The sequence below is a fragment of the Megascapheus bottae genome, chromosome 17 (genome assembly GCF_031878675.1).
Source record: "Megascapheus bottae isolate mThoBot1 chromosome 17, mThoBot2.hap1, whole genome shotgun sequence".
NCBI lineage: Eukaryota > Metazoa > Chordata > Mammalia > Rodentia > Geomyidae > Megascapheus > Megascapheus bottae.
Window position 1 is genome coordinate 13306013 of NC_143525.1, and position 20864 is coordinate 13326876.

Genomic DNA, 20864 nt, shown 5'->3' on the forward strand with positions numbered 1-20864 from the left:
GAACTCAAACACATAATGAGGGGGGGGGTGGATATCTTAAAAAACTAAGCAAATGATAGTCACATTAGGAGCAGAAATAAGCCTGAGGCAGCCTCTGGTGGGAAGTTCACTGGAGACAGAATTCTCAGGTCTACAGATGCCAGAATGACTGCAAACACACAGGAAGTAATGTAGTAATGAGGAGAAGGGTGCTAAGAAAGTTTACCAAGCAAGCAAATTTGCAAATACAATAATAAGTGACATTGAACATTTGACACATTAACTCATTTGACACAAAGATGACACAAAAGCTTTTAGGTAAAATTGGCAGAACTTTCTTCCACCAGTGTATGCTGGTGCTTTTAGTTTTAAGTGGAGTTGATGAAGTTAGTCTGAAGTTCTGTCAGAAAGAAATTTTAGCTGTAAAAGTACATAAAAAAGCTAGCTTCTATGCTTGACACCACATAAAATGAGAGAAATTTAAGATTCTCTTTATGAAAAAAGCTATGGCATTCAAGATCTTCAGGGAAGGACAAGGTAAATGATTATCTGGCTATACTACTTTGGCCCCATCTAAACACAAACCACTGGGGCCTCTAAGTACAGAGAGGATCCAGCTACTGTAGTTGGAGGTAAAAAAAAAAAAAAAAAAGTACAACATGTTACTTTAACTGTAAAATGTCATCACTCAACCATTAAAATAAACAAAAAATGAGTCCATAGGGGCCAGGAAAAAAAATCACAGAATGAAGACCCAGTACCAGCAAACTTCCTCCAATTTTATTCTTGTGACTTTAAGGGGCACGTCTGCAGTCAGCCATGGGAAGGGATTACTGAATCTGTATAGGTGTGCTTGTCACAAGTTACAGAAGTACCTTCTAGCACACTGATCCCTAACTCCACTGGATGTGAGGAAACACATCAATATACCAAAGTGTACAATCACCCCATGCCTCAGAAACCTGAAAAGCATGAAAATGCTTATACACAAAATGATACCTGCAATGTGTGTTTATATAATAAAAAAATTCCTAAGTAACTAAATGTGAATCCTAAATTTAAACCAAAATCATGCCAATGTCTCCCCATTAAGTCCAGGAAAGTTCCAAGGCCACAAAACCAATCCACCTTCAATGAAAAGGAAATCTTTGGCTTTATGCTGAATCTTCCTTCTATGACTTGGCATAAGTCTACTACACTCAAGTACCCTGTAAGCAAGGGTGTGAGACCCATTCTTAAGATAAAATAAATGGAAAGCATTAAAAACAAGCCCACCATTCATCCCGTAAGTGACTTTCTCCTTCATGCCTGCTGCAGTAGGAGACTGCCAGAGAAGGATAGAAGAAGAAAAGAAAGGGGAAAGGGATGAAAAACTGATCCACTTAAGAATTTAAATTATTTAATCTTTTTATTACTTGACCTACCATTATGACAATCTAGAACAAAAAGGAACAGCATATATTAGCACACACAGTATAATTAGACTAGTAACCAGGAAACAATACAGAATGGTCCTTTGGCCATCTATACTTTCTAGAGCAGCAGATCTCATAAGTTCACTCCCCAAATCCAGCAATAACTCCTAAAGCCCTGAATATCTACTATGATAAATTATGCCAACTGTGACTTCTCACACATAAATTGCACGAGCATAAAGCTTTAAATGTGGTAATGTTTAAACTTAGACTTATCTTCAAATGTCTAAGAGTAAAAACTACAAAAGGGGATATACAGCAAGCCAAATAATCTGAATAAAACTCATTTAGAAAGTAGTATATGTATCTAAATATACATGAACATGATTATATACATATAAGGAAATGCACTCTTACTGCATTCTATATAATTCACGATAAGTACATTTTTGGCATTTAAACAAAGATCAAATCAAGCTTTAAGCTAATAAGAACATAACTTTTATTTTCAATTTTTTTAAATATAAAAAGGTAGCCAAACACAAAGGTAAGTACAAATCAGAAAACATTCATTCAATATAGAGAATTATGGAAATTAAAAAATTTGTACTAAGGTAGGTTTCTACCCCACACTAAAAAGTAAATAGAACTTCTTCCCAGATTTCTACTCCAAAGTTAATGACAACTTAAAAACATTTCAAATCTATTAAAAAAAAAAATCGACCATGACCAATTTTACCCAGATTATCCAGGAAGGAATAGGAGAGAATTATTAATCAGAATCACCCTCATACAGATGAAAAATGCTTACAGCCATTCCCAATGAAACCCTACACCCAATATAAATCACAATGAAAACTAAAGTGCCTACATTATAGAACTGGGAAACTTTGTTAAAAAAAAAAAATAAAAATAAACCAATGGGTATATCACTGGAATAATGTAACACATAAGGCTGGAAAATACTGAAATACAGTTAAGACTCAAAACACAGGTTTAGTTAAAAAAAAAAAAAAGTAAGTTTGCCTGAGGAAGAAAGACTAGACAAGACAGCAGGGCTTTGAGCAAAAGATCTTCTTTTAGATCACAACAAACACAACCTTATCTATCCTATCCTACTTTATCCCCCCACCCCCCAACCCCAAATTCTAGCTGACATAAAAATGAAAGAGAAAAGGTTAGGCCAATGAGCAAACATCATCCTAAATCTCACAGCATTCAGTTCACTTGGTTCTCACTTTTGCGACACTGTCTCTACCAATACAACTCCAAGTTCCTTCCCTCTGTGTCTCCAGCAAAGCCAACCTCCTGGAATCAAGATCTACTGATCCACTGAACACAGGAGATTATCCTGGCATCAAGTGAAGGGCTCACATTAGCCACATGCTCTAAATTAACAAAGAGTATGCCACCAAATCTTTTCAATTTGGCCCGTAATGATCAGTATTTGGCACCAGCTGGGTAAATAAAGGCCTAACCAGAACAGCCAGGATCTGCGGTCTATGATTTGCTTTCAAACTTAGAAGGTTTCAGGTTCATTTCAAGACAGAAACAAATCAGGCAAATTAGCTTCAGGGAAAAAAAATCAGATAAGGAAGAGGAAAGTAACACCTGAGCCAATCATATCAGATGATCATTCACAACAATGGGCTTTTTTCCACCTTTAAGCTAATTTAATTACAGGCAGATGTCTTTCCACTATTCTAAGATTTTTCTATATCTTTTTTTCTAATCCTTAGAGGTTAATGAGAAATCAGTTACTAAAGAAATATAGCATATATGGCCACCATCTAAATATGCTTATAACCGGAAAATTATGCCACTTGCAAAAAAAAAATTTGCACTGCTACACCATGACTCTAAGGTAATTCATTGGTGCTGGGATCCGCCCTCACCAAAAAGCATGGCACTCACTGCCCACATTGAACCCTAACACTGCACAGAGAGAAGCAGGGACAGCAAAGTCCATAGAACTCTATTTATTTGTGATAGCATTCAGTTAATGCTCCAAATTAAAAATGGTGCAATAAAAGCAACTCTTAATATAAAGAGACACGAAGCTGCAGTGCCAGGGGCCACGGGGCGCTGCACACCGGAAAGACTAAGCAGTCTGCAGGAGTGAAGCACGGACTGGGAGAGGAGGAGGGAGGCACAGGCACAGGCGGCACATTTCAGACAGACAGTGACACGAAACTGTTGTACTGCTGGATGTTTCGTTTGAGGATATCTGAGCATGGGCCAAGGACACGTTCAAACCGAGGTCGGTCCAGCTTGACGCACTTCAGGGGGCCACGTGCCACCACCGTGGCAGCACGAGGACGGTTCATCAGCAGTGCGATTTCACCTGTAAAGGGAAGAGCCGGATAAGAGCAGGCAGAGGCCCACAGCAACCACTGCCTGCTGGGACAGGAAACAGACTGAGCTCAGGGAATGAATACGGACGACACCTTTTCTGTACAAACAGAAAAATTACCGCCTGACAAACAGGAAGCAAAAGGCCAACCATTAACTGAGTAAAACAGCAACATCAACAAAAGAGCAAAAATCAACAAAATAAAATTCATCAGGCCTGGTGGTATACACTTGCAATCCCAACACTCAGGAAGCTAAGGATAGCAAGCTCAAGGACAGGCCAGGCTACATAGGGAGTTTACTTCAAATAAATACATAAATAAATTAACAAAGAAAGAGGTAAGTCTCAAGAAACAAAACACAAAATTCTAACCGACTACAGTGCTCCACTAAGTAACTTAAACTGTTTTCATTGTAAGGAAATCCAACATACCAAAATAATCAGAAGGCCCCAATCTTCCCACTTCAACAAACTCTTCGTGTTCTGACCTGCGCTGTAGCACAGCAGCTGTCCCCTGCAAAGAAACCACCAAGTTTAAGCCAAAGAACTAATCAGAGTGCCATTTTAAATACTCTGTATCACTTTTAGCTACTTTGAAAAAAAAAAAGGGGTGGGAGTAACTCACTAGATGATTAATTCAGCTCATCTGAGTTCAAACAATACAGAATGATTGTCAAGTCAGCATATAAGCTTTGATTTCCATTTATCCAGCAGACCTGCTAGCAAGGTCTGTATCAAGTTAAGGTACATTAACAGAATTCAGTCAGGATGACAACCTGTAGGCGATGGGCCTAGCTGGGACAAATTAAATTTTTTTAGACTATTACTCTCATCCAACTGTATTTGTCTGGCTGCTTTTACACCATGACAAAAGAATTCAGTTTCTAGATCTGCCTGGCAGAAAATATTACTTCCAGGGATTAAAGATATAAAACATAGTAACATTTAGAATCTAAACAATTCCCTTTGATCCTTGTTTGCCAGAGACCAAACATATTGTAACAACGATGGTACAACATCTTCTATTATACCAAATGGCTTAAGAGTTGGAAGCTGTTATTTTTTTAATTTTAAAATTACAGTGGCTAGGGCAGAAAAACAAACAAGCATATTTCATGGTGAAAGATAATTTTTAAATAAATCTTTTAAGTATTCTTAAAAACTTAAGGGACAGGGCCGGGAGTTTGGCCTAGTGGTAGAGTGCTTGCCTAGCATACATGAAGACCCGGGTTTGATTCCTCGGTACCACATACATAGGAAAAAAAAAAGCCAGAAGTGGTGCTGAGGCTCAAGTGGTAGAGTGCTAGCCTTGAGAAAGTCCAAGGACAGTGCTCAGGCTCTGAGCTCAAGCCCAGGACTGGCAAAAAAAAAAAAAAACTTAAGGGACAAATGAGTATTGGTCTACTTTGTACATACATAATTTTGTAAGAAATGAAATTCAGCCAGGGATAGTAGGACATGCTTATAATCCCAGCTATTTAGTGGGAAAGAGAGAATAATCAGTGTCAGAAGACAGTTCCAGCAAAGCATGAAGCTCTAAAAGAAAAAGGACTAAAAGCAAAAGAACTAGGGCACAGCTCATGTAATAGAGTACTTGCCTTGAAAGCAGAAGGCCCCAGGTTCAATCCCCAGAACCTCAAAAAAAAATTCAAATGCAAAATTCTTTACCTCTAGAATAATGAAAAACTCATCCCCTGGTTCTCCCTGTACCACAATCTTCTGTCCATCTTCAAACTGGACTGGCTCCAAGGCATCAGCTACTGTCAGACGCTCCCACTTGTCCAGAGACTCTGAAAGACAACACTCAAAACAATTGATACATTGTTGGTGTTGCTGAAAATTTTAAAACAAACAGTATACACAGCTAGGTGCTGGTGGCTTAAGCCTGTGATCCTAGTTACTCAGGAGGATTATGGTTCAAAGCCAGTCTCGGCAGGAAAATCCATGAGACTCCAATTAACCACCAGAAAACCAGAAGTGGCACAGAGCTGTGGCCCAAAGTGGTACAGTGCTAGCCTTGAGCAAAAGGAGCTCAGGGACAGCACCTAGGTCCTGAGTTCAAGCCCTATAACCAAAAGAAAAAAGAAAAAAATATATAAATTTAGCCACATAGTCACAAGCCCATTCAATATTCTGACTAGTGATGTCTTGAACTGAAGGCAGCACTAGCACCTCCACCTTTATTCAATTACTTCTAGTTTCAGTAGGATTCTCACTCTATCTGCACAAGGTCCCTACTTCTGAGTTTTCAGGTTAACTTACTCCAACTGCACCCAACAGCAAAGAACTTAAAAAAAGGGGGGGGGTGAGGGGTAATTGTAGCTGGGCATTCAGTGGCTCACACCTGTAATCCTAGCTGCTTAGGAGAATGAGATCTAAGGATTGTGGTTCAAAGCCAGCCTGAGCAGGAAGGTCCAGAGACTTTTTTCTCCAAGTAACTACTACGAAGCCAGAAATGACACTGTGGCTCAAAGTGGTATAGCACTAGCCTTGAGCACAAAACTCGGGGACAGTTCCCAGGCCCTGGTGTAAGCCCTAGGACCAGCACCAAAAAACAAAAAAAACAAAAAAAAACAAAAAAAATTATATTCCTGAAGACTTCCATCAACAGTTATAACACACCATCCATATTTTCCCAAAGGTTCAAAGAAATAACTTTATCTTTTAAATCCTCTGCTGAATTTATTTACATAGTCTAGGCAAGAGGAGCTAAAACTTATTCCTGAAGTCCAAACTAATAAGTCAAGATGCTCAGTATAAATAACTATTTCAAAGGGCCAATGACAAAAGGAAAGTCAATTACTTAATTTGCCTTAATTACTTACTTAGTGAAACAATGACAAAAGATTGCCACTTACAACATTATCCCCCCACCTAAACAACAGGTTCTAGCAACATTTCCCAGTCTCCAAAATACAGAAGTACATCCACGTACATCCAATTTAGCTTGCTTCACTCTTATATTTCAACAAGTCCAGTATCTGTCCTTTTAGAGGGCACTAATTTCCCTACAAAGGTAACATTCTTGGAAATACTATCCAGAACCAATGAATTCTATCAATGACAAGAGATAGACAGAAGTCACAGCAGAAAGGACATCCACTCATTCAGCCTTTCTAACTCTACATCTAATTGAGGAGTTTGTTATATGTTAATAAATTCAACTCTGTCAAACCTTTAATACTCTCCAATAACAATCCCTGGTGTTTTTTCTTTTTTTGTGTTTGTTTAACTATTCGCAAACAAAACATAGATCAGTTGAGACAGAGTACTTTCTATCAAATATTGTAAGTTTTGTTAAGTATTATTAACACTTCAATAATCTTCCATGTAATTTTCAAAACTCACCTAAAATAGAGACTTTACTAAGGAACTCTTCATACATCTTCCTCTTCCTCAGTGTACTTCCCTAAAGCAGAAAGTAACAAGTCAAATCCCCATGCAATTGTTATGCAATGCTATATAGAATAATAATTACCAAGTTCCAAATAAATTAAAAAAGAAAAAATAAAGCCAATGGAACTGGAGGTGTGCCTTACATAGTAGAATGTCAGCCTAATTGAAAAGGCTGAATGACAGTTTGAGGCTGAGTTGAAGACCTAATATGAGCACACGTGCATACACGCATGCACCCGTGCGCGCGCGCACACACACACACTCATCATCTTGGCTGGGAATGTGGCTTAGTAGTAGAGTACTTGCCTAGCATGTACTTCTCAGTACCACAGAAACAGAAACAGTCAGAAGTGATGCTGTGGCTCAAGTGGTAGAGTGCTAGCCTTGAGAAAGCCCAAGGACAGTGCTCGGGCCCTGAGTTCAAGGCCTAAGACTGGCAAAAAAAAAAAAAAATTGTAATAGGCTCACAAAACTCAACACACACCCAAAACAATGAGTCTTACCATAAGGATCCTCCGGTAGCTGTCTCGGTCTATGCCCCACAGCTTCACATTTGTCTTAGCTTTGACAGTGGCTGCTCTGGGTGTTCCATAAATCAGAGCAAGTTCTCCAAAGCTCCCTCCTTCCCCAACACTAGTTGCCCACTCATTGTTGACATAGACCTAAAATGAAGACATTAAAGAAATGGCTTCATGTACATATTACAAGTGTGTTCAAATTGTCAAACCTTTTCAAAAAGGCCAGAATGTTGAACTTGTTTTCAAAACTTTTTGATACTATGCTTGCAGAACAAAACAGTTAATCCTGACAACAAATTAAGCGCACAACTACCTAACACTGAGAGAGGTGCTCCGTAGGAATGGCTGCAAGCACTGACACCAAGCACTTGCATACACGATGTGCACTTGCAGAGTTCAGTGTTGAGCACAATCTTAAGCATTTACTAAGCATGTTACTGAATTTCCTAAGAATCCTTCAAGATTAGTATTATTCTTGTTCCCATTTCATCTGTGAACAGAACTGACTGAAAGACAAAGCTGTGTTAAGTTCATGTCTGATGGCTAGACCCAGCTAACTGCTCCTTCCACTGTATTCTCAACATACATGCACATCCTGTGTTATCAGCACAAACTAGGAAATGGCTGGACAAATTACCTTTAAAAACCTCTGGGTCACAAAATACTTGACAAAGCTATTGATGGAATCTGACAGGCTGTAAGAGTCCTTCCACAAACATTATGCTATGGCTTACACGGAATATAAACAAATATACTGTTTAAGATTATTAAAATCTTACATCCATCTCTCCTTGATCAATCACATAGAAGTTATCTCCTTCATCACCTACAAGAGAATAAGAAAAGTCAGAATCACATTCCAAATGAAATAAAGTAAAACCACCAAATTAATATAAAATGACTAAACTCATTTTGTAAGTAATGGTCTATGTTAACCTGTAACAATAAAACAAAAGTAACATTTCTGAAGTATTTTTAAGTCAAGAAACTCATCACTTGCATAGTCATTTCAAGAGAATACCTGTAAAAAGTAACTTTTAAGAAGTCACATGGGGGGGCCGGGAGTTTGGCCTAGTGGTTAAAGTGCTTGCCTAGCATGCACAAAAACCCAGGTTCGATTCCTTGGTACCACATACATACAAAAAGCCGGAAGTGGTGCTGAGGCTCAAGTGGTAGAGCTCTAGCCTTGACAAAGTCCAAGGACAGTGCTCAGGACCTGAGCTCAAGCCCAGGACTGGCAAAAAAAAAAAAAAAAAGTCACATGGGTACAAAGTTGGTGACTGCTGTTTCTGTTGCAAACAGAAACATTAGAAACAACACAAATAGTTAATAGCAAAGTATCAGACAGTCACAAAAGGGTAAAAGCCTTTTTGAAGAACTATGAAAATGTCAAGAATAAAAAAGAGGGCTGGGAATATGGCTTAGTAGACTGCTTGCCTAGCATGCATGAAGCCTGGGGTTCAATTCCTTAGTACCACACAAACAGGAAAAGCTGGAAGTGGTGCTGTGACTCAAGTGGTAGAGTGCTAGCCTTGAGCAACAAGCTCAGGGAAAGTACCCAGGCCCAGTCCAAGCACCAGGATGGAGGCCAGGGAAGGGAAGGGGAAGAGAGGTGAGGGGAGGGGATATTCAAAAGACTATGTTACTGTATGTTGTCACAAAACCCACTGGACAGATTTTTAAAGAATATAGGCATCTGTCTATTTCGTATTTTATGAAACATAAAGTACATATGAGGGACAGGAGTGTAGCCTAGTGGCAGAGTGCTCTCTTAGCATGCATGAAGCCCTGGGTTTGATTCCTTGGTACCACATACACAGAAAAAGCCAGAAATGGTGCTATGGCTCAAGTTGCAGAGCACTAGCCTTGAGCAAAAAGTGTCTAAGGACAGTGCCCAGGCCCCAAGTTCAAGCTCCAGGGCTGGCCAAAGAAAAAAGAAGATATGATTTAGCTAGGTGCTGGGGGTTAGGGCCAGATCAAGGGAAAACATTCTAGAGACACTATCACCAAAATAATCAACAAAAAACCAGACTGGAGATACAGCTCAAAATGGTAGAAAACCAACCTAATAAGAAAGCTGACTAAACACCTCAAGTTCAAACCCTAATAATTAATATTAAGAAAAAGAAAAAAAACAATAAGGATACATGAGATACACATGCATTTTTTGATTGTTCAGATATTGCATATATTTAAAATAAAACAAGGTATTTTATATAACAAGTTTTATAAGCAAAATTATATTAGAAATATCAAACCCTTAAGTAGAATGTTCTTTTTAGCTCAGAGAACATTTGATTTAAAAAAAGAAATAAAGGGGCCGGGAGTTTGGCCTTGTGGTAGAGTGCTTGCCTAGCAAGCACGGAGGCCCGGGTTTCATTTCTCGGTACCATATACATGGAAAAAAGCCGGAAGTGATGCTAAAGCTCAAGTGGTAGAGGTCTAGCCTTGAGAAAGTCCAAGGACAGTGCTCAGGCCCTGAGCTCAAGCCCAGGACTGGAAAAAAAAAAAGAAAAAAAAAAGAAAAAAAAGAAATAAAAACCCAACAGAATCAAAGAAAAACAAGCTCTAATAAAACAAAAAAACTACCCTCCATTCTCCCCGAAAGTCCCTGTCACAAAGGAAAACCCTTACCTTGCTGAATAACTGTTTCTCCAGCAATAAATGAAACTGGAAACATGGCATCAAAAATATCACTGAGAGAGACAGGGAGAGAGAGAACCTTGTGTTAGATTTCATGAATCTTTTCTATGGATTTCAAGCATTCACACTGCAGAATTGAAACCTGCAGATTTCAGCACTGATTGCCACTTGGCAAACAACCAAAAGCCTTAAACTCTGCAATGATGACAGGAGCTAGGGGGTCTCAGCCTGGCTGGAAAAAGTATATAAAGAAGAACTTCAGCCTACCTTCTCTCGTTATCATCAAGATGTGAAAACAGCACATTCTTTTCAATGGCTTTAGCTAGGGCAGCCATGGTCTTATAATCCTTGGGTATAACCTAAAAAAGAATTTGAAATCAAATGGAAATTTTAACCAAGTATATTTCATGTGTGCACCCTGTATTTCAATGAAATGTAATTTAAGCAAGACTGCTTTGTGTTAACTATTTTCTCTAAAACACACTTGTACTATTTTTGATTGACAAAGTAATGAACAAATGACTAATGAATCCCCTTGACTGGAGCCAGCCCAATACTTAAAACCAGTTCTTGGTTCCTAGTTAACTAAACAAACCAAAAACCACTTGACCAAGGTCATTATTCTGAGGTAAAAGCATTTTGTAACAGTCATTTTTGAACCACTGTGACCCTACAGTGTTGCGAGTTTTGCAAGCCTGGGTGCCTGGGATTCTCTTCTCTGTCAAGGACAGAGGTTGGCCTGCTCCAGACAGGGTCTAGGCAAGAGCAGACTAGTAGGTTAAAGGAAGCCTTCCCGATACAAGATTCAAAGTCAAAACAGTGACACAAGACTGAAGGAAGAATGCAGTTCCAGGATGCACTGTGGGTGCCCCAGAGCCCCAAAATTGTACTGCAGTATTTATACAAAATACTACAAGATCTCACTGAAGGACACCAGATGATGGGCAGAGGGGTGTCAGGAACCATCTCCCCATGTCAGACAGCAATAGTACCTTTCTAACGTAGGAGGCAGCATCCTCCTCTGTGTAGACTTCAGCACTGATAGCGCCACGTCGCCGCCGACCCTTAACCACTGGGTTGGGGGGAGGAGGAGAGATTTCATCCTCCCTTGAGTCAGCACGAGTGCCTGCTTTTTGCAGATTCTGAATCTGTTTTGCTTCCTCCTGAAAAAAATGATATGCCTGTAAACTGAGATGCCCAACATGTGAAGGTGATACTCACATATTCCAATGACAGTAAATCTTAGTCATGCCCAAATCTCTGCTAGTTCCTGCATAAGTTAAGGGGAAAAAGAAATCCCTAATGAGGAAAAACTGAACAAATAAAAGTATGACAAGAATGTTCTCAGGATACAGTTCCTCAGATAAGAAAAGGTTATTTTTAATACAAGCTAGAAGGACAAGGACATATAAAATGTGAATAAAAACTTAAAATGTCATAAGTTATGGCTCAAGTGGTAAACTGCCAGCCTTGAGCAAAGCATATCTCAGGGACTGTGCCCAGACCAGGACTTCAAGCAACAGTGCATGCGCGCGCACGCGTACCCCCCCCCCCCCCCGCCCCCGAGATGTCCAGGCCAGATGTGGTAAAACTCGCACTTATAATCCCAATTACTTGGGAGGCAGAAGGTAGAAGGACTGTAGGGCTGTAGGTCAGTCAAGGAAAAAATGAGGCCCCATCCCTCCCCACCGCTGCCACCACACAGGCCCCCGCACCCCACCATCTCAAACATAAACCAAACATGCCTGGGATCCCAGATAAACAGAAAGTTGTAAGTGGGAGGACCCCAGTCCAAAGATGGCTTCAGGGAATAAAATCCAAACACTAGAGACCCTACCTCATGAATGAAAAGCAACAGTGTGCTAAAGGTATGGCTCAGATGGCCCCCTAGCAAACTTGGGGCCCTGAGTTCAAACCTTACTACCAAATAGCAATGACTTATGATACACACAAAAGCAACTGAAAATCCTGGAAATTAAGATGTTATGCTTGCTACTGCAGAAATCCCTCTACCCGTAGAATATTTTCCAAGCACAAACAATTCTGGCACATAAAGTGACCTAAGAATACCTACAGTGTCTTATTAACTGAACAAGCATTTTCTGAATCTGCCCTATATGCTATACCCTGTACTAAGCATACAAAAACACACAGGAAAGAATCTTGAGCTTGCAAATTTGCACTCTAGCCTTATCCCCAGATGGAACAATGAAATGTGTGCTAGTCACCAAAACTTCAATGATACCCAGTCTAGCAATATTCCTCTGACAGACCTCATGAGACATTACTTATAGTCAGGGTTTATACTTGGAAGGCAAAACAAAGGCTTTTACCGACTCATACAAAAACTGAGATCATTCTAGTCTAAATCTAGAATCTTAACATCCCTCCACCCCTCCACCCCCACCCCCGCCCCAAAAAATGTCCTCTCAGGAAGGAATGAGTTATAAGGCTCAAATCTGCAATCCTGGTTATTCAGGAGTCTAAGATCTGAAAGATTAAGGTTCAAATCCAACATGAGCAGCAAAGTTTTCTAGAGTCCAACTCCAAAATAACTAGCAAAAGGCAGAGCTGGAGTCATGACTCAGGTGGTAGAGTGCCAGCCTAGCAAACATGAGGCCTTGAATTTATATACTAGGACCACAGAAAAGGCAAGGAAAAAGAAAAAGCTAGTATCCCCAAGAAAAATTTCGCTAAAAAAGTACATTCATCAAATGGACAAAGGTGTGTAAATTATCTGAAAAAGTGTGTTAAGCTGCAGCTTTCATTGCAAAGAAACTATCCTAATAATCACTCACTGCTTTCCACATTGGTTAGTACTTTACAGTGCTGTGGTAAATGCAGGCTTTGGAACTAGTAGCAAACATTCAACACTCCCTATAAAAAGACACACACTTCATGTCTCACCAACTTAATCCCCTCATTTGATGATTTCTATTGATGTGCAAAGAAGTAGGATCACCTTACAGTGACCCATTTCAGAGCAAGACCTCCAGGAACGCACTTGATTTCAAAACTACCAACACCCATGGCCAGTGCTTCCATTATTTAGAAATTGCTTAAATGAGAAAGGCAGAACTTTGATTATAATTCCAAGACAGCAAGACTATTTTGAAGGGGACTGCTTAGTAGTTCTTGGTTTGTTTTCATTTATTATAACTATGGTACTAAATACCAATCCTAAAGGTTTTTAAGGAAATAAAAATATATGCCCACCAAGCTTCCCATTGTTTTAAATCTTGACGTACAGATGCTTTTACTTTAAAAAAAATCAGGCTGATTAGAAACTACTCAGGCCTATATAAAATGTTTCTATCACACAAAATTAGATAATCAAATCTCAAAGAAATGTGTCCCAGTTGGTTCATAATAATTATGAATTACTTCAAAACTCCCAACGTGCACAAGCAGACTGTAAATATATCCCACTGATTTATAGACTCAATCAAATAAACTACTTGAAATATTTAGTGACCCAATTTCCTCTTTCTTTATTTCTTAAAGTACATTGAAACACTGTCCTAGATTTTTTAAATTCTTGTTTTGAAAAGCATACACTATGTATATAGGTCATACTAATATTCATTTAATACAGGTAAACAGCAAAGATTAAAAATGGAATTAAAGCTGGGCGAGGTGGCTCACACCTGTAATCCTACCTACTCAGGAGACTGAGATTTGAGGATCACAGTTCAAAGCCAGCTTATCTCCAATTAACCACTAGAAAACAAGTAGGGCTGTGGCTCAAGCTAGGTTGGTAGTCTTGAGCTGAAGAGCTCAGGGACAGGGCCCAGGCCCCGAGTTCAAGCCCCATGACCCACAAAAAATTAAAAAAAAAAAAGAAAGAAATTGAATTTTCTTCCAGGGTAAACAAGTCCTAACCCAAAGTATTGTGTAAAATCTTAACAACCCAACCTGTATCTCTATATGTAATCAACTTATCTAATCTATATTTTTACAGTAAAAGATTTCCTTAATTCAGAATTTCCAATAAGTCCATTAGGAGCCAGAATCACATGTTTTATTAGACTGTTTCTTAAAGATGGGGTTTATTATGCTTACATAATTGCTGCTTTCAAATACTGCAGATTTTTTTTTCCTAATCCTAAGGCTTGAACTCAGGGCCAAGTGCACTGTCCCTGAGCATTTTTTTTTTCCTCAATGCTAGTGCTCTACCACTTGAGCTGCAGCTCCACTTGCAGCTTAACTGGAGGTAAGAGTCTCATGAACTTTCCTGCCTAGGGTAGCTCTGAACCACAATCCTCAGATCTCGGCCTCCTAAGCAGGAAGAATTACAGGCTTGAGGCACCACTACCCATCAGAATTTTTCATTTCACACAACTGACATACTACTTTTGATGGCTTCATCTGTCCCAACAAGTCACTGTTAGGCATTAAATGAAACTGTTGCAAGGAACTATGTTTGGAAATCCTGTTTTAGTAAAAACAAAATTAACAAAAACAAAAGATTCATTATTTGATTAATTTCACTAAGATTTCTTAAATGACTACAAATGCCTTAATTGCATTTCCAGTTTAAATCTGTTTTACACTTGTTTGGTCAGAATTCTGTTTGCTAATAACCGCTCTAGAGCATTTAATTTAGTCACTGCCAGAGCCATCCCACCTTCTCCCCACAGTCTCTTTACCTTCTCCAACCTCTCGAAATATTCCCTTAGGAATGCCATGGGTCTTTCTGGCCTTGCAGTACACAGCTGCACAATTGAGTCTTTGAGCAGAGCCTGAATGTTGTGCTTCTGGACATAGAGCTCACACTCTCGGAGACTACGCTCCTCCTCACTGGCTGCAGTATTGCCAGATGCCATGGTTCTCTGCAAGAAAAAGCACATAAAGGCTTAGCGAAACTATGAAGCACAAACATCAATTTGGCCTTTGACTTATTAAATTCACAAGGCAATAGATTTATAGGTATTCCCTCCCCCCCACACACATTTAATTTCATTTTCATCTGTTCTTGGTTTTGTTTTTTTTGTGCCAGTACTGGGGCTTGAAATTAGGGCCTGGGTGCTGTCCATCCGCATTCTCCATTCTGTACAACTTGAGCCCCACTTCCAGCTTTTTGATGGTTAACTGGAGATGAGTATCATAGGCTTTTCTGCCTGAGCTACCTTCAAATTACAGTTTCCTGAGCAGAAAGAGCCAATAGCACTGGGCCCTAAAACTCAGTGTTTAAGCAGTGAATTGATGACTGAGGTATAAAATATGTACATAAGAACATAAAATATTTTCTTCCAAATACCTATTTCACTTAGTTCCTGCTGTAGGATCTGAGCTCTGTAAGCACAAACAAGTGAGGACTATCTTCAGCTCCTGAGGAGGAAGAAAGGAGCCACTAACCACTGCAGGGACAGGCTGCTGGAGTCAAGGCCTCTGGGAATTTGATTCAGTTCTCTTGTGGAAAAAGATAAAAAGATGACGTGGGAAGTGTGTAAATAGTAAACAGGACAGAGAATTACAAGCGCACTTAAGTCAGTTCTACGTGATAACAAGGAAGGACTATGCGCACACAGAACATTCTCTTGTGAAGGTCCTCTCCCAAGGGTGTGTCCTAGTGTCACTCAGTAATCCACTAGAACAAAGGTACTGATCAGCCAACATCACTATAATCAAACATTTTTGAAACACAAACGGAACCTCCACTAACTTTTTTTTTTGCTGGTCCTGAGACTCAAACTCGGGGCCCAGGTGCTGTCCTTTAGTCAAGGCTAGCACTTTACCACTAGTGCCACTTCCAGCTTTTTCTGAGTACTTTATTGGAGGTAAGAATTTCACAGACTTTCTTGCCCAGGCTGGCCTTGAACTGCAATCCTCAGATTTCAGTCACCTGAGTGGCTAGGATTACAGGCATGAGCCACAGGCACCCAGCTTTCCACTAACTTTTAAAGGGAACCCTTTATTCTGAAATACTTTACCCGACTTCTGTCTTAAATGATAATACATTTGCTTGTGGTAAAGCGGAAACTCCCTAGTACAGAATGTGTGTGTGTGTTTATCCTTATCAAATAAACGATAAAAGATTTGGGGAAAAAAAACTGTCAAAGTATTTTCCTCATCTGGACAGTAATATGTTGAAACGTAAGTTTCAAGCTTGCACTATGATTTCACAGATGAAGTGATGAATGTTTAACTGGTTTGAGTCCAAATTACCATGATGTGAAGTAAATTAAAAATATGAGGAACCAACCTTTCCCTAAAGTTAAAAACAGCCATTTCACACTCATCCATACTGTTTTCCCTTCAATCTCTAATTACTAAGCAATTAGGGGTGGAAGATGAGCTCCCCTCCATTCAGCTCTAAATTCAATAGTAACCATATTCAAATTATAATGCACACAAAACCACTAAAATAAAACTGTAAATTAAAAAAGAAATGCTCCAGTAAAAGCCACTCTAAAGGTCTGCATTGTTACTCATTTTGTTTTGACAACTTTCATGACAAAGGTCAACAGCAAACAGAGTAATTAACAGACCATGAGACAGTTGTGACAACCAAAACCACAGAAAAAGAATCTTGATGGTACTTTAGAAATAAACACTAAATAGCAGTTTATTGTCAGTAAGATTTATACTGGCCACTTTTCCAGGTCAGTGAAAAATCCACTTCGATAGAATTTCCCATATTACAAATAAGACTGAAGGCCACCGAGAACAATGATGAATCAGATCTTTTATGCTTCAAATCACTAGTTCAGAAATATCAAAATATGTACTCAGCTGACCAGAGAATTTGTTCTAAAACCAGGTCTTTGGTAAAGATATGAGAATTGGGCCTAAGAGGTGAAAATGTGGTTGGGTTTTTTATTATTGTTTCTTACTAAAGTAGACTGCAAAGCGGTTACACTTTTAAAAATGGGTTTTTTGCTTGAAGCAAATGCATTAACTAGGCCAAATAGACTGTTAAAGATAGTACACCAACAGAGATTTTCCAAGATGAATTCAACCATCCTGCTAATGCCTAAACCACCAAATGTCACTGGCCTTAATATTTTTAATCGAGTATATCGGAATCAACCCTACATTTGGAGTTTAGAAACCCAACAAGTTACCTCTCCCTCCCTCCCCCCAAGTGATTTAACTACTTCCATAAAACTGCCACTGCCAAGGCTCCGTTCCCGAGAAAACCCAAAGGAGACCTTCTTCGGGAAATCTGGCTCTGAGAAAATCAAGTTCCCTTCGGGGCCGCATCCCCTGAAGGCTGTCAAAGAACGATCGACTTGGGGTCGTGATGGAGGAGGAAGGCCTTCCCTCCCCGGCTGGGGGGGATCGGTGGGGGGCCCCCAGTCTGCCGGCGGCTCGGAGCGGCGGAGGTTAACGGGCACGGGGTATTTTCGAGGGGAAGGACAGGAAAGTGCCCTTCACTTAGGCCACGGTCATGACCACGAAACGCAGCCGCCGCCGTCGCCCCCTCACCCGACGCCAGTCGCCAGGCCTCGAGCGGCGAGGCGAGGCAGGAGAGGACGAGAAAACGAAGGAGGGCGGGGAGGCGTGCGGAGGGTCGGGGGCGGACGGGCCCTCGGGACGCGACAACCGACCGCGGGCGGCGGCCGGGGGCGGCCGTCCCCGGCTCGGGGGATCGGCCACAACCCGTGCGGACACGATGGCCGAGTCTGGATTTTGAAAGGAAAATAGAAGTCGCGGCTGCCGTCCTTCAGGAGACCGGGTGAGGCCGAGGCCGGAGGCGGCGGGGGCGGCCGGGCGTGAGGGCCGCGGGCCGGGAGGACGCGGGTGGGGCGGCGGACAGCCCCTCCTCGGAGCGGCGCCCGGCAAGCCCGGGGGCCCGGGGGAGGAGAGAGGGGTCTCGGAATGCCGCTTCGGGACCGGGGGCGCGGCCCGGGGCGCGAGGCCGGCCGACGACACCGGGGAGGGGCAGGGGGTGCGGCCCTCGGCCCGCAAAGCGCTCGCCGCGACGCCATCTTGGATCGGCTCGGAGCCCCCAGACGGGCGGCGGGGTGACAAAAGCCCCCGGAGGCGGGCATCGCCCCTCCGGCAAGGCCCACTCACCGGGGACGGGTGGTGGGGGGCGCGGGGAACGGCGGGTGAGAGGCTGCGGCGGGACCGAGCTTCCTCCGGAGCTCCGCTCGCGGCCCCGCTCCACTCGGCGACAGAGGCTCGGCGGCGACTCCACCGGAAACGACCCGGCCGCAGCCAATCAGCGGCCGGCCGGTGACGTCAATGCGCCTCGCTCTGGCCAGAGTCGTCGCCTAGGCAACCTTAAAGGGACCGGGCTCGGCACTACCCTCCCCGTCCCACCCCCGCCCCAGCCCCTCACTTCCCCCCCCCCACACACACACAGTCGTCCTCCATCTCCCCAGCATCCTCCTCCGGCCTCGGCCCCCATCCGCAGCCCTCCCCTCGCCCCCACCTCTTCTGCCCCCATTCCTTACCCCGATTCCGGCTCCCCCCTCTACCAGTCCCCCCCCAACCTGTACCTGTCAGTCTAGGTGTCTCCTGGTTCCCCCTCCGCGACGATCTCCGTGAGGGTCCCTTCTTCTCCCGGTCCCCGCTGCTTCCCTCTCTTCCCTCCTCGCTCACTCCAGCCTCAGCCCCCCCACGTCTCCGCTTTTTCTCCCTCCCGTCAGCCCCGCCCCCGGCCGGCCCACGTGGGACGTCTCGGATGTCTGGTGGGCGACCCCGCCCCGAGCCCGGGCCGGCGGGGGAGATCCGGGGGCCGGCGGGCCCTCGTGGGGGGGAGGGGACCAGCACCCCCCCCTCCCACTCCGATCCCCCGTCCCTTCCTCACGCGCCCCACTCCCCCCGCCCGCCCTCACGCTCCGCTCCCTCCCACACTCTCCCATCCCCCCCCAGGGCTGCCCTTTCTGTGTGGGACCCGCATCCGGGGTCCGGTCCCGGAAATCCGACCCCTGCCAAGGCCCTGCTGGGCCCGGCCGACCGTTCTGCCAGTCCTCGCGGGACACTGGGAAGGATTTTGTCAGGGTCCGAGGGGAGGCCTGAGATCTCTAGACCCTACAGCCCCTTCCATCATCCACGTCTGATGGCTACGTGGTGAGGCCTGCCAAGGGCGCGCGCTGATCCTGAGATGAGCGAGAAACTCAGCTGCCAAGCAAAACCTGTGTCTCCCTCCGGGGGAACGTCTCCTGTCCAGCCGTCCGCACCCCACCCCACCCCAACAGAGATCTGCTAAGGAATGGGGGAGGGGCGGGGAGCAGAGGGGAGTTGTAGACTTATAATGTCGACAGATGAATACAGTGGGTCCTTTGAAGACACTGGTGTCTGGCTAGGGATTCTTACATTGGAATCATAAATAGTTCTAAGGGTGTGTGTGTGTGTGTGTGTGTGTGTGTGTGTGTGTGTGTAGATTTCACATGTAGGAAGGAAAAAAGTAAAATGGCTTACCAAATTTTATGTTGACTAAGTTGAGATGATTTGACTAAATAATATTTTTAAATTAACTTCCCATTATATTTCTAGGGGGGGCAGCATTGCCTTATAAGCCCATCTTCACCCCTCCGTCCACCAGGCCTTGATATCAGGTCTGCTTATGAGACTATGTGTTTTATCTAGCTAGCTATGATTGATTCTTCTCTGGTCTGATAAGGTTTATATGGGGGTGGTGTATGAAGGAAGATGCCCCCACCCACTCACTTTGGTTGACCATTGGCCTTTCTCCAGGGACTGGAAGAATGGGGGATTAAAGACATCCTTTCAGTCATATAGGATTTCACCCTGGTCAGTACTGAAACGGACTGATAAACTGACCCTTAAGCTGGCAAGCAGAAGCTGCAACTCGATAGCACTAAGCAGGCCCAGTCATGTTCTGGGAGGAAAACACTACAGTCGGTTAAATCTGAGTTTCTTTTCAGTGTCTGCCATCTCCGGTAATGGGTTTAATCTCCATGAGCCTCAGTTTCCTCCATCATCAAAGGATAAATAGGGTTATGTTAAAATTACCCCAGAATATCAGCAAACACACAAATACCACTGGCAGTGTTTGGGCACAGTTCTCAAGCTTTTAGACATCATGAATCCCTCCAATAACTTGAGGATGTAGATACTATTATTGTAATAGGAAGAAACTAGAAGTTAAGATGACTTACCCAAGACCATACAGATAGTGTAGTTCAAACCTTTGCAGTATGAAATATAAGCCACAGAAAAAGAGAGATTGAGTAAATGTTAGTTTTCATCCCATGTCTCTCCCTTTCTACAAAGCTACCCAATGACAAGATCGCTCATACATGATACTATGCCCATCCTATCCTCCTGTGCGATCCTATCTTTTATCAAATTACCGTAAAAGTTATTTGCTGCTGGGACCATTATGACCCTTAGAAGAAGAAAACAAGCAAACTGGTGACATTGAGCTCTGTGTGTGAAGCGACAGCTGCTTCCTTGCTAAGACCGGGCTATGCATCCCACCCCCATTCGGTTGCATGCAGGCATCAGGCCAGCCACAGTCGTTTCCTGTGTTCCTCACACTCACCCTTGTTCTAACTGCCAACTCCTCAGATACTGGGGCTTGAGAAGACAGAAAGGGAAATGGGCTGTGGAGAGTGGAGCCTGGGGAGAGGTCACCGAGAC

The 20864-nt window shown here is 42.7% G+C and overlaps 1 protein-coding gene across 2 annotated transcripts; it reads right to left on the reverse strand.

The window, feature by feature from the left end:
• Window positions 1–1368: 1368 nt before the first annotated feature.
• Window positions 1369–18881, reverse strand: Prkar1a (protein kinase cAMP-dependent type I regulatory subunit alpha). Of its 2 annotated transcripts, none has more exons than XM_090349853.1 (11): window positions 18755–18881; window positions 14954–15136; window positions 11297–11467; window positions 10572–10663; window positions 10296–10357; window positions 8441–8487; window positions 7647–7805; window positions 7096–7156; window positions 5416–5537; window positions 4180–4261; window positions 1369–3738 (listed from the first exon to the last, which is right to left on the reverse strand). In XM_090349853.1, the coding sequence occupies exons 2-11, from the start codon at window positions 15128–15130 to the stop codon at window positions 3566–3568; spliced, it is 1146 nt and encodes a 381-aa protein (XP_090205979.1). In that variant the 5' UTR covers window positions 15131–15136; window positions 18755–18881; the 3' UTR covers window positions 1369–3565. The 2 variants fall into 2 exon arrangements, with proteins under 2 accessions (XP_090205979.1, XP_090205980.1); XM_090349854.1 differs by lacking the exon at window positions 18755–18881 and adding an exon at window positions 18327–18447.
• Window positions 18882–20864: the final 1983 nt, after the last annotated feature.

Excerpts from the sequence above, each read along its gene's own strand:
- Prkar1a (XM_090349853.1), bottom strand. The coding sequence starts at position 15,130 with ATGGCATCTGGCAATACTGCAGCCAGTGAGGAGGAGCGTAGTCTCCGA. Across the intron at positions 7,806-8,440 it reads TTGATCAAGGAGAGATGGAT|GTCTATGTCAACAATGAGTG; the intron begins GTAAGATTTTAA and ends TCTTCATTTTAG. Across the intron at positions 5,538-7,095 it reads TAGTAAAGTCTCTATTTTAG|AGTCTCTGGACAAGTGGGAG; the intron begins GTGAGTTTTGAA and ends GTTGTCTTTCAG.